Consider the following 21,001-nt stretch of genomic DNA (forward strand, 5'->3'; position numbering starts at 1 on the left):
TTATTGTTCATTAAAGCATTTGGCACATGAAAATAACCAAAACACAAAACTTACTTTATCTCAAGGCATCTCTGAGCTTTGATTTCCCATTGTTCCATTTTAACAAGCAATTCTTGTAACTCTTTCATGTTGTGTTCTAACTCCGGGAAGGGAATAATCAACTCAGCGCTCTCAATCAGCTCCCTTATTGCTTCAATGGTCATTTGCTCGTTATCTTCTCTTATTAATTTTACTTCTTCCAGCCATTTCATCTGCTCCAGTTTCTGGAAATATATTGACATAAAAATTTATTGAACAACTTTTTAAGTGGTTCCTACACTCGTCATATATGCTGTAACAGGCTTTTATTATTTGAGGAAGCCACTAGCAGTGATTTAACTATTATTTTTTTTCTTTGTGTTTATAATTGTTACTTTAATATTAGTCATAGGAATAATAATAGTAGTAGTAGTAATGACTGAGTGTTCCAGATAAATCCAATTAAATATGAGGTAATTAATCAATCATACCAAAGTGTAGTTACTTGGTACTGATTTATTAAAAGCATATTAATTAATAATAGTAAACTAAGTTCTGTTAACAGTCATCTGACATGAGAACCAATAAGTGCAACCCTATTTGATTATACCAACCTCTTTCAAACTGGGCAGTTCCACAAGGTCAATGTTGAGAAAGAACCCGGTTTCAATCACAGACTCCAGCACCTTCGACTCTACAATATCACGAGAAAGCAGCTTGTTGGCTTCTTCCTGGAATTCCAGTACCTTTTCCAACAAACTGCGTATTAGCTCCTCTTCTTTGATCTTGCAGGCCAGCTCCTGGATCTGCTCATGGAACAGGGTCAACTCCTCTACTGTCAGCTTGCACCGGTTGTCATGAGCTAACCGCGTCCTAAAACAACATCAGAACCTACCTTAATCTACAAGTTTTATACCAAGTGTTTCATTTTTTTAAACGAGTACTTTATAAATTACTGTAAAATTTACATTTACTAGTGCAATAATATCAATATTGATATTTGGCTGTTCCCAAAGCAACAAGCTTTTGTTTTTTTTGTTTCCAGTACTGCTGCCAAGTACATAAAAGTTTGATAATCAAGTGTTCAAATTAATTTATTTGGAAACAATTTGATATTATATATGACTTTTGTTTATAATTTCATGGCCTTTCACGTGATATAGCTAAAACAAAATACCGCATATAGAAAATTTGGAATGACACTCAAAAGTTTATAAAAGTTAAAAAAATGTCATACTAACACAATATTAAAAATACATTGTACTTTATTTTTACCATGTAAAATTGGTATATGTTCTTCATTTTATTGCAAAAAAAATAATAAAAATCTGTCAAGTGGTTATTTAGCAATTTTTTTCAAAAAGCTTGCAAATATACAGAAATCAGGTTAGTAATTTAAAGGGGTGACATAGCAAAATATTTACGGCAATCAAAGGGTTGATAGAGGACTAGAGGTAAGGGTTGATGGAGTAGAAGTGTGTGTGTAGAAGTGGCAATGACTGTGCTAGGTTAGCGATTGCGGAGTGGTTGCCCACAACAGCTGGATTTAACCCTGCAGATTAATTATTTGTCTACTAGAGGCCTTACTTACGCCTAAGACATGCAGTGCACTGCATAGCTCGAAACTATGTGTCAAGACGCGTGACCAACCACCTTACATAGGACTAGCAGGGTGAAGGTGAGGCTATAGACAGTGCCTACAGGCTCGGCAGCCCCATGTCCCTGATCTCCTATCGCTTATCACTGGTCCAACTGGCTTAAAGCCGATCTTAACTCCTTCTCTTATCAGTAAACTTAAAGTAAATGTAATGCAAACAAAGAATGTTTTACCAAAAACTTAAAAATTCTTTTCCGACAAACAATTAAATTAAATAAACTTTTTTAAATAAAACCTTTTTCACTACTGCGGTAATGGTGCTGAAATGAACTCTCTCACGTCTTACTCTCATAAACTATGTCATGTTCATGTTTGCCAACTTCAGCCCAGCAGACTTAGTGAGTGACTGACTTCAGCTTCCAATATTTCTCAAATATTTTGAGTACTTTTTTTATTTTCTCCTGTATTTATTACATTTAATAATCTATCCGGTTCATAACTTATAAACTGAGAATACTGAGTTTAGCTCCAGTTCAACTTCCTCTTAGTGCAGCATCTGGAATCTGCAGTCATGTTCGTCTGAAGAGACCCAAAAAATTCGGTGACAAAGAAGTTCAAAATAAATGCTTTAGATCGTTTCGACATGAGAGACACCTAGACTACAAAATATAGTTTAATCTAGGTGAATAGGTAATCTCATTGTCTCATCAGGTGCACAGTTGAGTGCACTACGATGTTTCAGACACAATCTCTAAGCACGGTGGAGCAACTAAGTTTTCTATACATAACATAGCTATGTTTGTTATGAACATATGGACATGAATTGGAACCAAAATAAACATTCACTTTGAATCAACCCTTCCCACCACATCTATGTTATGTGTAGAAAACTCAGTTGCTCCACTGTGCTCAGAGATTGTGTCTAAAACATTGTAGTGCACTCAACTTAGAAGAAGACGGAGATAGTATTTTTAAAATTAGTAAAAATCTATAATGACAATATTATACAAGTATTTCCCTGGAAGAATCACATACCTCGTGCGCATTCTACTGTTGTCCAACTGCTGAGCAACACTGGCACATTTCTCAGCTTCCTGGATTGCCAAAGACAGACCCTGAAGCAGCTCAGAATCTGGAAACTTTTTCTCTTCTGCTTCTGCCAGTAATCCCTTCAGGTCATCCAGATCTGGAAATAGTGAACATACAGTGGAATTGTGTAAACAATACAGTACTTCAAGTTTTCAGATATTTATGCACTAGCAAAGAATTGACTTTTCCAAAAGGATATAATATAAGATTAAAATTCCATTTCAAATAACGGGAACAGATGTGAAATGTTCTTTCTAAAAAACAATATTTCAACAAAAGAATAAGGTCAGAAGATAATTCACACGTCTCAATGTTTAGAAAAAAAATAATAGGGGAACTTGTCACACCAACTTCTTGTTTTTATTACCTTTCTTGTTATTAATGAAGAGGAGCAATATTATTGATGTACATAAACACTATATCAATAATATCGTACAGTATATAACAGTAGTATAAGAAGTCCTAAGCTTTAAAACCACATATACTTATTGGATTGTACATTTTAAAACACTTTATTAGATAGGCTAAATGACAAAAAAAAAATGAAATGGCTAAGGATAAATTCTCTTCCAATATTAAATTTTATCATAGTTATAACCAATAGGATAAATTCATAAAAAAAGAACAACATTTAATTTAGGTATTACATTTTTATAAAAATTAAGATGTGAAGGAAACAGGATTTTTCCGGATATTTGCCATTGTATACATATATAACTTCTACCAAAGAAGTAAATTAAGATGTACTAATGCTATTAGATACAGTACAACTGGTGATGACATATACACCTGTTTCTAAAGAAAAGGCATATAATTATTTTATATGCATATTAGGTGTCTAATGGATCTAAAATTTGAAATGTTACTCACCTAGTGTTGTTGGTACATTTTCATCTAAGGCATTTTTCACACTGGCTACCCACTTGTCGAATGATTCAGCTTTAAGCTTTAACTTCTGAATCATGACAGGTAGTTCATCCAGAGTGTAGCGATACCTAAATATTGCCGGAAAAAACTTAATTATACTGATATTTAATATTTATAATATTAAGATTTATATTATATTAAGATAAATAAACGTGGCTCTTTATGTAAACGAATGAGTGTAGTTAGTGCAAGTGTTTATGTAGTTATTGATGGTCTGTACAATGGCACAAGAAAGACTTTCAGACAAATTTTAGGCTGAGATTTTTATGAATGAGAACAATGACTCAGACAGTGATGAAAACTGATGGACCTAAACTCACTTTTAAGAGCACTTTTACAGACCAAAAACCCCCATACAAACGGGTTAAAGACTTGTGATTATTCATGAACGAATAGTCACCAAGAAATATTCAGAGTTATTCACAAATTGTAAGAAATATAAATTATTAATGAAGTCTACCTTGTTAAAAAAAGAAAATAATATATTGAATTGGATATACTGACATACTATGCTTATACAGGGTGTACGTAAAGTCCTGCACAGGTATAATATTTTCTGAACGATAACAGATAAATCAACAAGACTACACCTAAAAATCTACTTTTTGAAGGAACTATCAGTTTTCTGTAATATCATGGGGACGTCCCGCAAGGAGTCAGAAGGAAATCTTAAATAGGAGCATAGGTCGATATGCACATCATTTTAAAGGGCTTATCTAGCAGAGTTTAATGCCGCAAACCACACTCAAAAAGATTGATCCAGTACAAAATGGCGGCTGTTCAAAGGTTTTACTTGGTTACATTTTATTAGTAGCCATAACCCCAGTAAAGCAAAACTGCAGCTAAATACTACATTATGCTTGTCAGTTGTACAGAAATGAATTATGACGTTAGTTATCCTCAAGGGTTACAAATTTGGTCCTAATATATTGATAACGGGGAAAACCTGATAACAGTAACAATTAGAAAGCTCTTAACTTTGTGTCACAGTTTGGACTTTCCTATTAGCCAGTCTATTCATAGTAGGCTATTCTAGTTTTCTTGCTTTAGTAGTGCTGTCCAACCTTTCTATCAGTGCGCTTTAGTACAAAAGAGTTTGTCGTATTGCTTGTAGTTCTTCTACTACACTATGTCGCTTGACGAACGTGAACATATAACACTTCTTATGATGGTTGGTTGGGGAAACAACAGACGATCAAACGAGGAAGCATGCCATTTATTTAATGACTACTTTCACGAGAGGCAGCCAATTTCTAGAACAACTGTAAGGAGAACTGTTCAACGCTTTATGGAAACAGAAAGTGTTTCTGATCGTCATAGGTCAGGAAGGCCCGCTACTGCGACAACCGAAGACAACTCTTTATGTCAGATGTATTGCAGTCATTTATTGAGAACCCGCAAGAGTCCTTATGCTCAGCAGCACAAACTCATGACATCTCTGTTTCGTCTGTTAAAAATTTTTTGAAAGGGTCTAATTTTAAGCCTTATAAAGTTCATTTGGTGCACGAACTCAACTAAGATGATTTCGATCGACGTATAGAATTTTGTGAAACTATGATGGCCAAAATAGATCGCAACGAAACTGATGTAAACAATATTGTGTTTTCAGACGAGTGTTCATTTATGCTGAATGGAAGCGTAAACAGGCACAATTGCTGTTACTGGAGTAGCGAAAATCCTCACTGGATGCGGGAGGCACATATGCAGTATCCACTAAAGGTGAATGTCTGGCTTGGTGTGATAGGTACCCAGTTGGTAGGTCCTTTCTTTATTGAAGGAAATTTAAATGCAATATCATACCATACGGTATAACAAGGAAAATATCAAAGCAAATCAGATCCCAGATTACTTACTCTTATTTTGAAATGGATTAAATTCACAAGTGCATTTCAAAAAGAAAAATGAATAAACTTTTTGGATCTGACTACTTTAAATGGTTAACTGAATAATGTTCAATCCAAACCAACTTATGTATAAACTAAAATAGTTTGAAAGGTGAAAATAAAACCAAATGTAATAAAGAATCGTAATTTGGAAAAACAAACAAAAGAATAATGTATTAATCTACCAACCAACACAAAAACTAAACAACCTAATGCAAAAGCCTTCATTATATGAACATTAAAATTCAGCACAAAACTAAAAACAACTCTGAGTGGCAGTCCAGCTTAACTCCTTTGGAACTCCTTTTTTGACTAAAAAAATTAGATTTTTCTCCTTGATAATCTAAACAAATTGAATACAATTGGAGAGATAAGAATGAAACCAATTTAAAATTATACCTTGTTTGACTTATCTTTCATGTTTGTTCATGGGAATATTACGATCAACGAGAAAAGAAACCTTGCTTCAATCGCAAAAAAGCCCCAAAGCATGTTGTCCACACACCTGAAGAAAATGCAGAGACAGTAGACATATGAAAACTGAATCCGAACTGTGAAAAAGTAAACATGTATTGATTTTCTAAGTAATGATATAATCAGATGTACGTGCACTGATGCACGATCATTTTTAAATTTAGTTATCTATCTACGTTTACAGACAGTATGAAAAAGTTAACTAGTCAATATATGATATTGTGAAATCATGACTTTCCACGCGTATTTTAAACATTTCTGTTGGTTTTATTCATTATTTTGCAATAAAATACTTACAAAATATTTGCATTGGAATCAAGTGAAAGACCTGTAGTATAAATATTGTCAATACCTTGACACCACTAAGAATCGAGGTAACGAGTATAGAAATCAACCTATTCCTAACATACATGTACACACCAAATATGAAATGAAATAAATAGGAGAGCCTGAAAACCATAGTTATAAACATACCATTACAAGCTAAGTATCCCCACATACTTCAACTTTCAAGCCTACATACTTGTTGTACGTACAAAATGCTAACTATAATACTTTTCTAACAGTTCTAACAGTTCCAATACAAAATTATTATTTATCTTATAGGTTGTTATATTTTGTAGTTTTATTACTGAATATTAATTTAATACATATAATCACTGACTTTTTGAGATTAATACATTATATTTACAACAATGTAAATACCATGTATTAATAAAAACTGGCATCCATGATGCAGAATTCAGTTTAACCAACTTAATAAACTAAGTTACTAACTTAGGTTTAATTTAATAAATCTACTGCGAATAAGAAACAATATCGATTGTTATCAAATTACTATACTTAATTACAAAATTATTACAGTTATATAACAGAATATTATACAGACGTAAGAGACTGACCTCATTGTCTTGTTCTTGTTGTTGGTACACTGACACAGGTTGGCGAGATGTTTAGGGCATACCAGCATGTTCGGACTGCATGTGCATGTCACTGCTGATAAGAAACAAGTGGTTTTGCAGTGCTCACATTGTCTCTCATCATCCGGCAAAAGTTCAAATGCTTCTCTCTCTGCCTTAACAACTCCCTACACACATCCACACACCACATCCATTAATCTTCAATAGTAAAGCACAAAACCAATATTCCAATACGTGCAAACTAAAAACTTTTACAATAACCCTCAAGGATAAGCTAACCACTCATGTGCAAGTTTTAAAAATAAATCACATGTTATTCTTGAAATTAGCTTTCTGAAAAGGTCTTACAATTTACTATTAATATTAACCCTTTTAACCCCGACGTCCGTACTATACGGACGTCGTATAAATGGCGTCAACTCCCGACGTCCGTATAGTGCGGACGTGCACTTTTTATTACTTTACTGGCCACCTATTTCACCAAATGCTTTGAAATTTCACAGACTTGTGCACAAAGATATTTTGTATCGAAATATATTAGTTTGTAATGGTTTGACTTCGTATTTTGTCTGTGACTGAGCAATTGCAGTTCGTCTCGACTGACTGCTCACGCTTGTTGCAGACAGCTGTATATCACGTGGTTGTGAATATTCCATTTTCTTCACAGTTTTAGGTTAAAGCAGTGTAAAGTACGGCAGTTAAAGTTTAGTTTATTATTTGTTTGATTTCAAAATGAGTAAAAGACATCGTTCAAAGTCTCCCGTAAGTGAAAATACACTAATTAGTAACCTAGTTGCAAATGGTGTGGATATGATTAGTGACCCCAATTGTTTTGGTAACCACAAGTGCTAAAACATTTTGTAGTGATGTAAATATTGTTTTAAAACTTTTTTAAAATTTAGATTATGAACAGTTTTAGTTATTTTGTCAGAAATAACTTTGGTTTTATGTTTATTTTAAGTACTGTGAATTTCAAAGGTCTTGTTACATTGCCATGCCCAGAAATGGCAAAAAGAAAGATTTACACGGCTTTACAAAAATTGATGTTACTCCACTTGTAAATAAGGTAGGCCTATAATTTTTGTTTCCTTTTATTAAGGATTAAATATATCATAAAGTACATGGGTATTTTTGTGTCAAATATTTTTTTATCTATATGGTTTCCATGATCAAACTTGAAATGTTTTCATTTTTATTTATTTTTTTATATTATGTATGTAAAAAAAGATTACTTTCAAAATAATAATTTTATTTGTATATTTCTGTAAGCTACATGTATAAAGAAGTAAAACAAAAAAAGAATTACCTAAATATCTTAATAAATAACTGAGTTATGAATTTTTTACAAAACCCTTACATTTTGTCTGAAAATGGCTTGGGATTTCTGGCACATTACTTGATTTAATGGCCGGGGTTAAAAGGGTTAAAAAACCAAATATACGAATAGAACTTTTTTTTATCATTATATAACTAATGACAAAAAGAGCAGTGAGGCATTATTTCTCTTAACATTCTCCCACACATAAGAAGCCTTGGCTCACTCAGACCATCACATAACCACTATAGCACTTTGCCTCACAGTGCTTTACCATCTTTAGATGATAGGTGTTGCTTTATAGTACTTATAACTATTAATTTCTTCTATAAGAAGACTAACTGGCGTTTTACTTCTTTATTATACAATTTTAAAATCTACTGGACCTGTAAACAATGTGATAATTTGGGCCTCTCTTTTTTGGCTTTATTTGTTTTTTTATCAATCGAGATCAAAGTCAATAAAACATATCATGCTTTAAAGATAGAATGTAACAGTAAGTTTAAAAAATCATACACCAACCCTGCTTCTTGAATGCATCACCAAGAAAAAGGAGAATAGTTTTGTAAGTATATTTTAATGTTTTACGTTTGTGGACTGAATTCAAGACGTATCAGCTAATTGTAAACAAACCAAGTAGTTGTAATTTAAGCTATAGTTTTACATAACCAATAAAAATGGATTTTTATACATTTTTATATTATTTAAATGTTAAAATATTTACACCAAATTACAATGCAGTTCAATAATTAACTGTTTAAACAAACTTGCAAGACCAGTCAAACATTTAATTTTTAAAAGGAAATCAAATTTAATCTTATTAGCCAATTCATAACATAGTTCTAATAGTATCTAACATAAAAATGAAACTAAATAATAATTACCAGTTTTCAGGTAAAACAATAACTATAAATCATGAAAAATTTGTATAAATTCACTAAATTTGTACCTATAATAAATAAACAGGTAAACATAATAGGTTTTAAAAATGTATTTAGTTTGTGTTTACCATGGTGAGCGACAAGTGCAAGCATTCTCTTAATTAGTGCATGGAGTTTTGTATTTGTATGTGATGTGTGTGAGCCCCACAGCGTGTTTATGGATATGTGTGCACGTGTGTGTGTGTTTTGCGTGCGTGTTTTTTGCTTTGTGAAGGAATGCATTAATTTCGATATAGTCTAGGTTTCAGAAATCGACAACAATTTTTTGTTCTCTTTCTTTTCCTTATTTTTCGTAGTCTATAAAATATGTTTTTTGTGTACTCTTTAAGTTCAAGCCATATGTTGTCTTACATCTTATAGCCATATGACTGCATATAATAGGATTTGTTGCATATTTGTCATGTAATTACATTATCATAAGTGATTATCATTGCCACATTTAGATTATATTTGAAAAATATGATTACTTTTTACTCTGCTTGAATCTGGTTAATATGCATCCAAACAGAGCATGTTATTATCAGTTATTTTTTAGTTTATGTACAATCAAACAACTTTAATTTTGTTCTAAATTGTATACTGTATATTAATAATATTGAGATTGCAAACTCAAGTGAAGATGGATTCGATTCGCACACACAGGCTTTTGCCCATGTGGGTACCTTCTAATGTAATCTGTTGGCACTATTTTTGTATATATGTAAATGAAATGAAATAAATTAGCTATAAACATTTCAATTACATAGGAAACTAAACAATCCAATGCAGGATTTCTTTTAATATCTTGAATGAAAAACACAATGTATACGTATAGACCTTCAATTTCATCAAAATGAACTCGGGATCTTCATCATAATCTACAACCAGATAAAGACCAAAAATAAATCTAAAGCAGCTATACTCTCAGTATCTTCCATAGTGAGATTAATTCCACAGTTTCAAGTAAATAATACTTCCATCTTTGTTGCTATGAGCAAACCAGACAACGGTCAACAAAGAATAGTTGCTTTCTAGCAGTTTCTCTTTTGGAACTGATCAGCCTATCACATACGAGGGGGGTACCCAAAAAAAAACCGGAATTATTTTATAAAAATTATATATTATCAAATTTTTTACAATACGACCTTATCTCCTTCAAAATAATCTCCATTACAACTAATACACTTGTCCCAATGGTATTTCCATTGATCAAAACATTTTTGTAGTCATCTTTAGAAATGGCTGCAAGCTCGAGCTTCGTTTTTTTTTAACCTCTTCAACGCTGTCAAATTGTTGACCTTTCAAGCCTCTTTTCATGTGTGGAAATAAAAAAAAGTCGCATGGAGCGAGGTCAGGTGAGTAAGGTGCGTGGGGCAGCGGAACCATGCCGTTTTTGGCTAAAAAACTGCCTAACTGAGATGGCTGTGTGTGCCGGTGCGTTGTCGTGGTGGAAGAACCAGTCTCCAGTCTGCCACAAAATCGGGTCTTTTCTGGCGAACACTGTTGCACAATCTTCTTAAAATCTCCAAATAAAATGTTTTGGTTGACAGTCTGACCTGGAGGAACAAACTCAGAATGAACAATGCCTTTAGCATCAAAGAACATGGTTTTGATGTTTGATTTGACTTGCCGACATTTTTTTGGACGAGGTGAAGATGGCGACTTCCATTGGCTTGACTGTTGCTTCGTTTCTGGGTCATAACCATAGCACCATGACTCATCACCAGTAATTACCTTTTCCAGAAAATCGGGATCATTTTCGAGATGTTCTTTCAGAAGGCGGCAAGTTTCAACTCGATGTGCCTTTTGATGGTCAGTCAGAAGTCGAGGAACAAATTTGGCAGCAACCCTTTTCAGTCCTAAATCTCCTGTTAAAATTCGCTGAACCGAGCTCCAAGTTAACCCACTACTCTCTGATAGTTCCTCAATTGTCTGTCGACGGTCGGTGAGCACAAGTTCACGAATTTTATCAACATTTTCATCCGTTCGAGAGGTTGCTGGACGTCCAGAACGAGGTTTGTCTTCAATCGACATGTCGCCATTTTTAAATCGAGCGAAACCACTCGTAGACCAGAGTTTTCTTCATAGCATCATCTTTGTAAGCTGTATTCAACATTAAAATAGTTTCTGCAGCATTTTTACCAAGTAAAAAAACAAAATTTCACAGCTGCACGTTGTTCACTTAAACTTGCCATGACAAAAAACGAAAACAAGAACAAAACAGGGTTAGCGAAAAACAGTCACTACGAACGAACAGAATGCACTAGGACAACGGAACTGGGGTCACTGAGCTCGCAATGGGTTGCGCGACACACGCCTAGTGGCAGGAATGTGTACTACACGCTGCCGGCTGCCAGCAATACAATTCCGGTTACTTTTGGGTACCCCCTCGTAATATTATGAGCCAGACGGCTCTCAACTCTCAAAATGGCGCTCGAGTGGGACTAAAGCATAGACTAAATTGTGTTAATGTAATTCCTTATTTGGCCAAGAGACTACAGTATTTTTCAGCCACATCTGGATTAGGTTTGAATTTTGTAACTGTGCAATAAAGAGGTAGTGGCCTAACAAGCTGAGCTTGACAATCACAGGTGGCCACTCAATGTAACCCGCTAATAAAAAATAATTTTGTGCAAATTTGAGTTTATCTTTACTGGTTTTTGAAACTGAAAATATAAACTAAAAAACAAATTCAAACAGACAGACGTTAGAATCTGTGACCAATGTTTATATTACATTTTTTGTTGTTTTTTGTTTGTACATGAAATCCCCAAAATATTTCTGGGGAGTTCGTAAACACCCTGTACATGTATATACATACACATATTCACTACTGAGAAGCTTTATATACCTTTAACACATTTTTATCTAATTACAATATTTTGGTGTACTGTAGTTCAAACCTTTTTCAAGAGTCATCAACAAGCAAGCAACAACTTATTCAGAATGTTTAAATTAAGGTTTCCTAAATTCTGTGTTTTCATTGAGAGTACATGCAGTTAGATTTTCTCTGTGATCAGAAGTACTTAGAATTTTATTGTAAGTCAAGTGAATGTTATTGTGTCCCTTTATAATAAAGAATATTTATAAATGTTTAAGCAATTTAACTCGCACATAGACTTTAAAAAATGAGATTGAAATGTTAGGAGAACTTCAACTATACTTAAAATTGTGCTATTTCAATTTAAAGTAAAATTATTCTTACCGCATCGAGTAAAGTCTTCCTGAGTTTCTTCTCCGTATCAACCATAACTAACATATCATGGTAAGTTGAAGCTGCAATCCTCAGATCTAAATTCTCAGGCTGTACAGCCATCTTACACACCAGCTCGTCATGGGAAAATACACAAAACCTATGTAATGTTGAATAATGGTTGATGCACTCTCTGCCCATTTTCATCTGGAAACAGTTATTAACTGAATAACAATGAACTGCAGAAGTTATTTTTTTGAGGATTATTAGTTACTCTACTCAATATTAACAAGTAAGGATGTTTAAAAACCCAATCTTATATCAAGTTTAATCCACATGCACACAAACTAATACTGAATATGGTTATAAAACAAATAAAGGCAATTATGACAACCAATCTGATTATAATGAACACAAAATATCTATTTGTGCCTAAAACACTCTCAATGTGTTAAAATATTTGCCCAAGTTGTTCTTTGCTGGAATATATTCATAGCAAAGAAAACCTGGAATATATAATGCAGGACCTTGGTATTATGGTACATTCCAAATTGATCGCCCTACAACCCTTAGATCGCTAGATATAAATTTATATATTTCCCCTGAGCATGTAAATAGCTTTTAAAAACTAATGTTAATTAACTTACAGGTTCTATTGAATTAAGATTTATAAAGTTATTATAGGAAGTAAAAAAAGCAGACTTTTTAGACTTTAAAAACATAATTTTTACAAATAAATAATATAGAAAACAAAACATGAAATTTTTCGATTCAAAGGAAACAGAAAAAAAACAATCAAGATAAAAAAATCTTAATCTCTATTAAGGTCATCCTAATTCGACATCGGAACAGAGCTTGAGTACAGATCTCAAGTATTTGCACTACCAGCATACAGATAAAAATTGTGTTCGGTTGCTATGACAACCAGTTTCAGCCGAGAAATACAAATAGACCCATTCCTAGTTACTGGTGAAAAAGATCGAAATCAATTCAACATTTTGGAATCACATTTTCATACTTTTGGCAGTCATGTTACTACGTCAAAACATATTTTTCTTCTGTACATAAAAACAAAGGCAATTCATATTAAAATGCAACCTCTCTACGTATTTAGCTATGGACAAAGGAGCTAGACTTCCTGATATCATCAGTCTAGATGCCAATTGTACGCTAAATGGCAGAAAAAACTAGTTTATTGTCTATGAAACAATAATGCAATATGATATTGCCTGTAACATGATAATGTTGTCATACAAGAAAATAAATAGAAACAACAACCAGAACTACAAAAACTAGAAAAAAATAATCTCTATGATATGCATTCTAGACATTATGTTAAAATTAGTACTTCCTGTCCAATGTATTTCATTTTATTGGATTTTTAAAACAGAAGAGAGTAGCTGCTACTCAAAATACAATTAGGCATTCTGAAAACATGCAAATTTAAATTACCCAGTCCGCAGGAGCAAAATTGACAGCTTCAGCAAAGTTATAGCCTTGGTTGAAGCCTGCATGGTAAGCACGTGGAAATGTGATAACAAATTCCCCTGCATGTTGATCTGTACGGTATACTGGCACTCCTACACATAATTATTTCAATGAAATAGTTTTACACAAACAATGTGTAAATGGCTGTGGAAAGGCTACTTTTGGGAAAAGGGAGAATTGATAAAGAGAGGTTTTTAAAATACACTGGTAGTGTTTTGGACGAAAAGAAGGTAGTAAGAAAAAAAACATACAAATGAAATAAGAACCCTGAGGAAAAATAGCAGTGAGAAAACAACACAAAATAAGGAAGAAGAGAAAATAGTTAGATTGAATGAAGACAACTTTACAAATGAAAGAGGATGGGAGTAAGGTGTAGCATGATGTTCTACATAGAGTACTATTTGCTAAGCATTCCTGGTGGAATACCAAAATCTTTTTCAGTCAGCTGTAGTTTCATGAGCACAATTTAAATTAGTATTTTAATCTGAAAACAAAACATGAATTAATTATATATTGTTGAAAATTTGGAAAAATTTACGTTACCATAATTTCTCCTCCCCCCCCCTCAAAAATAATGCATACACATGTTCTAAATGTAATTAAAGTTTTTTTGTTCACACATGTTCTAAATGTAATTAATGTTTTTTGTTCACACATGTTCTAAATGTAATTTATGTTTTTTGTTCTGTATTAAAATACCTGACGATGCATTTCTGTAATAAAAATTAAATGTGACTACACAAAAATATAATTTTTGATTTATATGAGATGCTGACAAAGACCGAAGACAGATATAAGTTAATTTAATCTGCAATTCATTATTACCAATAAACACCACAGGCAAAATGGTTGCATCAATTCTACCTTAAACGTGAACAAATATAGTATAAAATACAGGCAATTTTAATTACCATTTACATAAGATTTACAATTAGGTAAAAATTATATAAAAAATTAAATACCAGATTCCATTAGGACGTTAGGGTTCATAATGGTAACCAGCTGATGAAGGAGGTCTGGTTGGGATTGGAACAGTTCTGGAGCAGCAGACTTCATGGCTGTCTCAAATATTTCTGCCTTGCATCCCGGAACACCATACCACGTTTTGGGTTCTCCCCTACAAACAACATTCTATTTTGGGAAATCTGTTTGGGAAAAAATACTGATTGGAAATAAAGAGTTGAATAGAAAATTAATTTATAATCAGTTGGAGTTGAAAAAGTAAATGTAAAAAAATTAAACTTTGATGAATATAAAATTACACCTCAATACATAGAACCTCAAAAAATCTAATGTTCTAAGATCCCTGCGGATTCTCATACCTTCCATATTTATTTTAACCTTGTATATCTGAGCATAGACAGAAAATACCTAAAATACCTCAATAGTTGGAATTTCTAAGTCTGCAGAATTGCTTAACTGTCATACATTGTAGTTTACGAAAGGAAAACTCTTATATCAGAATCATCTTTACTCAATAATTTAAGACAGCAAGCATACATTGGTGTTATACCATTTAAACAAAAGGCTAATTCTGTATAAAATTCCAAAGAATGTGGAACCTCATATTATAATGTGTTTAACTAGACTAAAAACTACGCACAAGTTTAAAAACTGACAAAGAAATATATAAAACTAATTCAAGACTTAAAATAATAGAAAACAATACTAATTAATTTAACTCATTTTTAAACACAATTGTTATAATAAATTCATAGATAAAATACAATGGTAATTGTATGAAATGGTGTTGGTAATTTTATATTTTAATGTTTTAATTAAAGCTTTATACAGTTTTCAATTAACTTTAAATAATTAGTAATTATAAAATACTGCTCCCATGTATTTCGGTTTATACAGAAGAATTGCAAATTATGTTGAGATACAACCATAATATTTTTATTTCTAGTGTTACATTGATGAGTTTCACTATTCAATTCAGTAGCATTTGCTTCCACCTTTATATGTAGTATAGGTTTATAATGATGATCAATATATAATGTCATGGTTGTTAATTGACAACATTTTTTCAGAAAACCTTTCCAATAATTTTAGAAGAATTATGCTTTTGGACATATTGCAAACTCACACTACATTTAAAATTTAATCGTTGTCTTGAAAATACAGCAATGATAATTCTGGTACCTATAAAACATTGATAAAAAAGAAGTAATAAATTCTTGAATAACAACTAAAAATAAATAAAAACATTTCTAGTTATAATTAGCTTAGTAAAGAAATATTTATTGTATTTCAACTTGGAACCTTCATTCAATGCAACTACAAGAAATTCTACATGTAAAAGTTTGATATTTCGAATTTCTCAATATATAGAATTTTTACCATTCCCCATTAGGTTTGATGTATAAAGGTGCGATTGTATTACGTCAACTTAAATTCAGAAACAATGACACATTGTGTTTACAAACCAATGAAGGTAGTTAATGGAGTAGCTCCAGTGGTCTTCATTATGCCAACAGAAGGTGGCAAAGCACATGCCAACATACATCCAAGGCACTTTCATCCCTGAGATATCTGCATTGATATGGCCAAGTACAGAGCCCTCCAGTACTGGCAAGTTGTTGAGGTTCCAGCTGGATTCTGCATACTTTTTCGTGTCACTCGACTGCAAAGTTAACTACATATCAATCACTCATTATTTATTAACTATATTAAAATTAAACTTCATTCAGGATTTTCATTCTCAAACTTCAAATTGCATTACTTTAACAAATAGGAGGAGGACTCTATACAGGAAAGATAAAAGCTAACTCTACACAGGAAAGTTAAATACTAATTGAAACGTGTCACTGCTAACAGGTCAAAGAAACACTCTGAGGATAAATTATATTTTGTCACTAATAGTGAGCATTTTCAGGGCAGATAGAAAAGAGAGTTCACAACTCAAAGTAGAAGAAAAAGAACTAGAAGTTCATTAACTTTGCATTGTCTATTGTATCTCCTCCTCTTTGCTTAAAAAAAGCCATTAATAAACTGTGAAATATTATTACTCTTGTAGGTATATTTCAAGTGTGTTACCAGTGAATTCGGTGATTATTGGTGGTTTCTCTTCAGTTTGTTATCAAGTAACTCACTATTAACCTTACACAGCTAGACAACTTTAACTATATTCACTATGTGAACCTCTGTATTACAGTTTGTACTGAACTGAAGAAAAAATCTAATATGCACAACACTTAAGTTTCAAAACTAGACCCTCTAAAACTAAAACTCCACTTTCACGTAACTTTGTTACTGTATGTGCTATCAGTACCAGGCTTTCATCATGTGCAAATTATCAAAACTGCCAGCCTAATTTTTTGACATTTTGTAGCCGTTACATAAAAATTCATAAATTTGTTACTTATATTTGTGACTTATGGTCATAATAAAAGCTAATACGTACTTTCTTTTACTCAAATAATGCATTATTTCGTACAATAACAATATGTACCATTAATGAAGTTATAAACTTTTTTACAACAAAGTATTAAACTATAGTTTTGATTTTCGTACTTTAAAAAACTTTGACTAGGTATATACGATATTAAAAATGTCACTCATTACATAACAGAGTTTGTCATCTATATTTTAATCACTACTTACCTAGACAAATTAATTTTTTTAACTTATATAAACTTATTATGGGAGATGTACTTACACTTTTATTGGTGACTGTCTGTTTGGTTGGAAAGCCTGAACCATGATCCATTGTGTGTAAATCTGCACCGTATTCTACTGTTACATCTTCTTCTATTGACGATACTATTCTCCAAAATTCTTTTTCAACTAAGTTTGTAGGAACTCTCTGAAACAAATTTTTTTTTAGATTAATTTTTTTAGTTGTTATTAACCCTTTGAGTGCCGGAGCATCCCTATTTGCAATCCTGCGTTATATGCAAGAAATGCCAGAATCGCTATTTGTGACTTCTTCAGTAACGCTTATATTTTATATAGTATTTATCTAAATTGGCTCAATGACTATACATACGCATTCCAAAGGCTTCAACGTAACTTTTGATGCATTCTGGTTAGATTCTGATTTTTACAGCAGTTGTAAAGTGCGTCAGTCGAGTTTCGAATCGACCGCTACGCGGACGAGCCGTTACATGTTTTGTTTGCGCTGATGCTTATTTCACAAATGATTGTAAATATTAAAAGTTTTTAAGTGTAAATGGGTTTGTAGTGTTAGTATCTTCAAATTATTTCGTTTGTGTATATTGTTCTAGTCTGTGTGTAAGTAGAACAATGACTTGACCGTGAGTTACGGTGATCGTAAGCAGCTAGTACTTTACTAAATACATTTGTATAGTTTTTATGTTTTTTGTGTTTGTTCAGTGATATTTATAAACAATGAGTCGTAAAAACATTGCTGAAAATGAAGACCTAGTATTGCAGGCATTAGATTTAAGCATTACCAGTGTAGACAATACACAGAGTGTTAGGTTAGGTTAGAAAATTTCTAGTTTTGTAGTGGTTCATATTTTCATATTTATTTTTTCAAACTTTATTTATAAGTATAAAAAAGTGTTATATGTCTTTTTGTAAAGAATAAATGGAGTATAAGATAGAATAACTAAAAGTGGAAAAATAAAATATTTCAATAACACTAAGTTGTGTCAAAATAAAAAAACAAAATGTTTTGCTCATAATATTTTTCATAATGTTTTTTTTTATTGGTATAAAAACGTTAATCAGTGATCAATGTATTATATTTATAAAAAAATATATTTATCTAAAAAATACCCAGGACATTATACCAATAAATAATTTTGTTATGAATTTTTAACCAGACCCTTGCAGAATCAGGCATTTTTGCTCGGCATTTTATGCATACCATATAGCAAAATGCCGCGGCACTCAAAGGATTAATTGTCACATAAGAATTCGATAAATAACAAATCTATGAAGATCTAACACAATCTAATAAACATGACAAATACTGATTTACTGAACAACTTACTCTTTTTCATTCCGCCTTTTACAACCTCAATTTGTGTTTCATAACAGATCATCACTAATCATTTTAACCATAGTTTACAGAATATTTCCTACAATATGGCTCAGTTTATAAACACACTAAATTTTAAAAATTGTGTTTGAACATGCAATGAAGAGAAAATGTGTTAGGAATGTTAAAGTGGGGATTTTTTCAATCTTTTGATCTGATCAGATATATTTATTTGGCTAACCAGAGACATTTGGGTAACATTTTATATATATATATATATATATATATATATATATATATATATATAATTGTTTTTATTTTCCAAACAAAATATTTTGTCTTTGTTAAAATTATATACATAAGTTCATGATGATTAAAATGATAGATTAACTATATATTTTGTCTTCAATATATATTTGATATGTATTTTTAAATATTTAGAAACAAAACCTTCCAAATTACAGATATTCTGGCAACTAATTTGTATCAGTTACAAGGTTAGAGAAGATAGGTAGACTGGATAAGTTTAACAATAATATCTTCACTTAAATCTTTACTCTTCTTGTATTAGGGCAATGGGTGGCCATAGCACCAGCCCAAATCTCAATCAGTTTCTGCGGGATAAGAGAAAACCAACGTTTATGAATAGTGAATCGGAATCAAATTTCTTTATTCAGTCTGTACATACACACAAGAAAAGTGTCATATAAACGTGTCAACACATTTAAAAGTACACAAATTATGTATTTAATCTAAATTACAGATTACTTAGCCTAATTCTAAAAAATGACGTTTCAGACTTATTGTTTTAAGTCTATTTTTGTCTACTGAGCATCTCAAATATAAATATTTTATAAAGATTAAGGAAAAGACTCTTCCAGTGAGTAGCAGGAATGCTGCAGCAAATATTTCTTTAGAAAATACATGAAGCCCTTTTCACTTATTTTGCACTTTATATTTGATGTCAAGTGATTAAAAAGTGTAGCACCCATATAAATGGCTTTCTTTTTGTAAAAACTGAGTTTGTGTTGGAGAAAATCTAGGTTGTTTTTGTATCTAGTATGATAAGAATGAATATTAATGAGTGTATCCAGTTTGTTGAGTTTACTTCCTACACACATAATGGACTCTAAGATGTATTGATCATATATTGTTGGGATTCCCAAAATAGAAAATTTGTCTTTTATAGATACTTGCTCTTCTAAATTTAAAATTATTCTTAGTGCTTTAAATTTGTGTATCAAAATTGTGTCTAAATTTTTTTTTAATATGTTCCACCATGAATGGCCAATCCGTAAGATAAACGAGAATGTATATGCACGTAGTAGATGGACTTTAATGTTTCAATGCCACACAGTAAATACATTCGCCTCAAGATGTAGAGGCCTGATGAATTTTTGCTCGCTAAGTATTTTATGTGTATTTTAAGGTTATTGTCAACATTAAGTCCTAAGAATTTTATATTATTAATTTTTTCAATCTTAGCTTGTTTGATTGAAATCGGTATTTCAGAAATATCTTTACTTTGCACTTTGGAAAATATAATTTGATTAATCTTGCAGCCATTTAAAAATAATCTATTTATTTGAAAATAAGTTTTAATTGTTTTTAATTGTTCTTTACAGGTTATTTCCAGATTTTGGTAAGTTTTAGCAGTCACAATTAAGTTAGAATCATCAGCATACAAGATCAAATTACTTCCTATATCATTAATAATGTTTAAATTGAGGGCATTCCAGAACTGTTGATATACAAAGGGGTGTACCACAAGTATCGGTACTGGGACCAGTCCTATTTCTGCTTCTCACAAATGACATGCCAGGATGGATAGCAGAAAATGGACACACCGTTATGTACGCAGACGACACTGTCCTCACGTTTACAGACAGAACACTTGAAATGCTAGAAGAGAAAACAAACTTACAATTCCAGAGAACGAAACAATACTGCTCCACCAACGACCTAGTTTTAAATGAAAGCAAAACAGTGCAGATGACCTTCACCACCAGACGCAATAGCACAACCATGTCACTACCTGGACTACTTACGCAAAACAGCACAAAATACTTGGGCATCATAATTGATTCAAAGCTCTCCTGGAAACCCCACGTAGACCAACTCTGCAAGAAGCTGTGCTCAGGCCTCTATGTCATCCGCAGAATCAAGCAAGTATGCAGCCCGGACTCAGCCAGAGTTGCCTACTTTTCCCTTTTCGAGTCCCACCTA

General features: G+C 32.2%; 1 protein-coding gene across 1 annotated transcript in view; it reads right to left on the reverse strand.

Annotated features, from left to right (window-relative positions):
- Positions 1-21,001, reverse strand: part of LOC124369011 (lysine-specific demethylase 5A) — a 101,087-nt gene that overhangs the window by 45,571 nt on the left and 34,515 nt on the right. The window contains exons 9-18 of the mRNA XM_046826637.1: positions 17,486-17,632; positions 16,254-16,450; positions 14,787-14,941; positions 13,789-13,916; positions 12,349-12,543; positions 6,891-7,075; positions 3,575-3,699; positions 2,651-2,801; positions 633-891; positions 55-263 (exon numbers count right to left, since the gene is read on the reverse strand). Coding sequence (XP_046682593.1) covers positions 55-263; positions 633-891; positions 2,651-2,801; positions 3,575-3,699; positions 6,891-7,075; positions 12,349-12,543; positions 13,789-13,916; positions 14,787-14,941; positions 16,254-16,450; positions 17,486-17,632 — 1,751 coding nt within the window. The remainder of the gene's footprint in view (positions 1-54; positions 264-632; positions 892-2,650; positions 2,802-3,574; positions 3,700-6,890; positions 7,076-12,348; positions 12,544-13,788; positions 13,917-14,786; positions 14,942-16,253; positions 16,451-17,485; positions 17,633-21,001) is intronic.

The sequence above is a fragment of the Homalodisca vitripennis genome, chromosome X (assembly GCF_021130785.1).
Source record: "Homalodisca vitripennis isolate AUS2020 chromosome X, UT_GWSS_2.1, whole genome shotgun sequence".
Lineage (NCBI taxonomy): Eukaryota > Metazoa > Arthropoda > Insecta > Hemiptera > Cicadellidae > Homalodisca > Homalodisca vitripennis.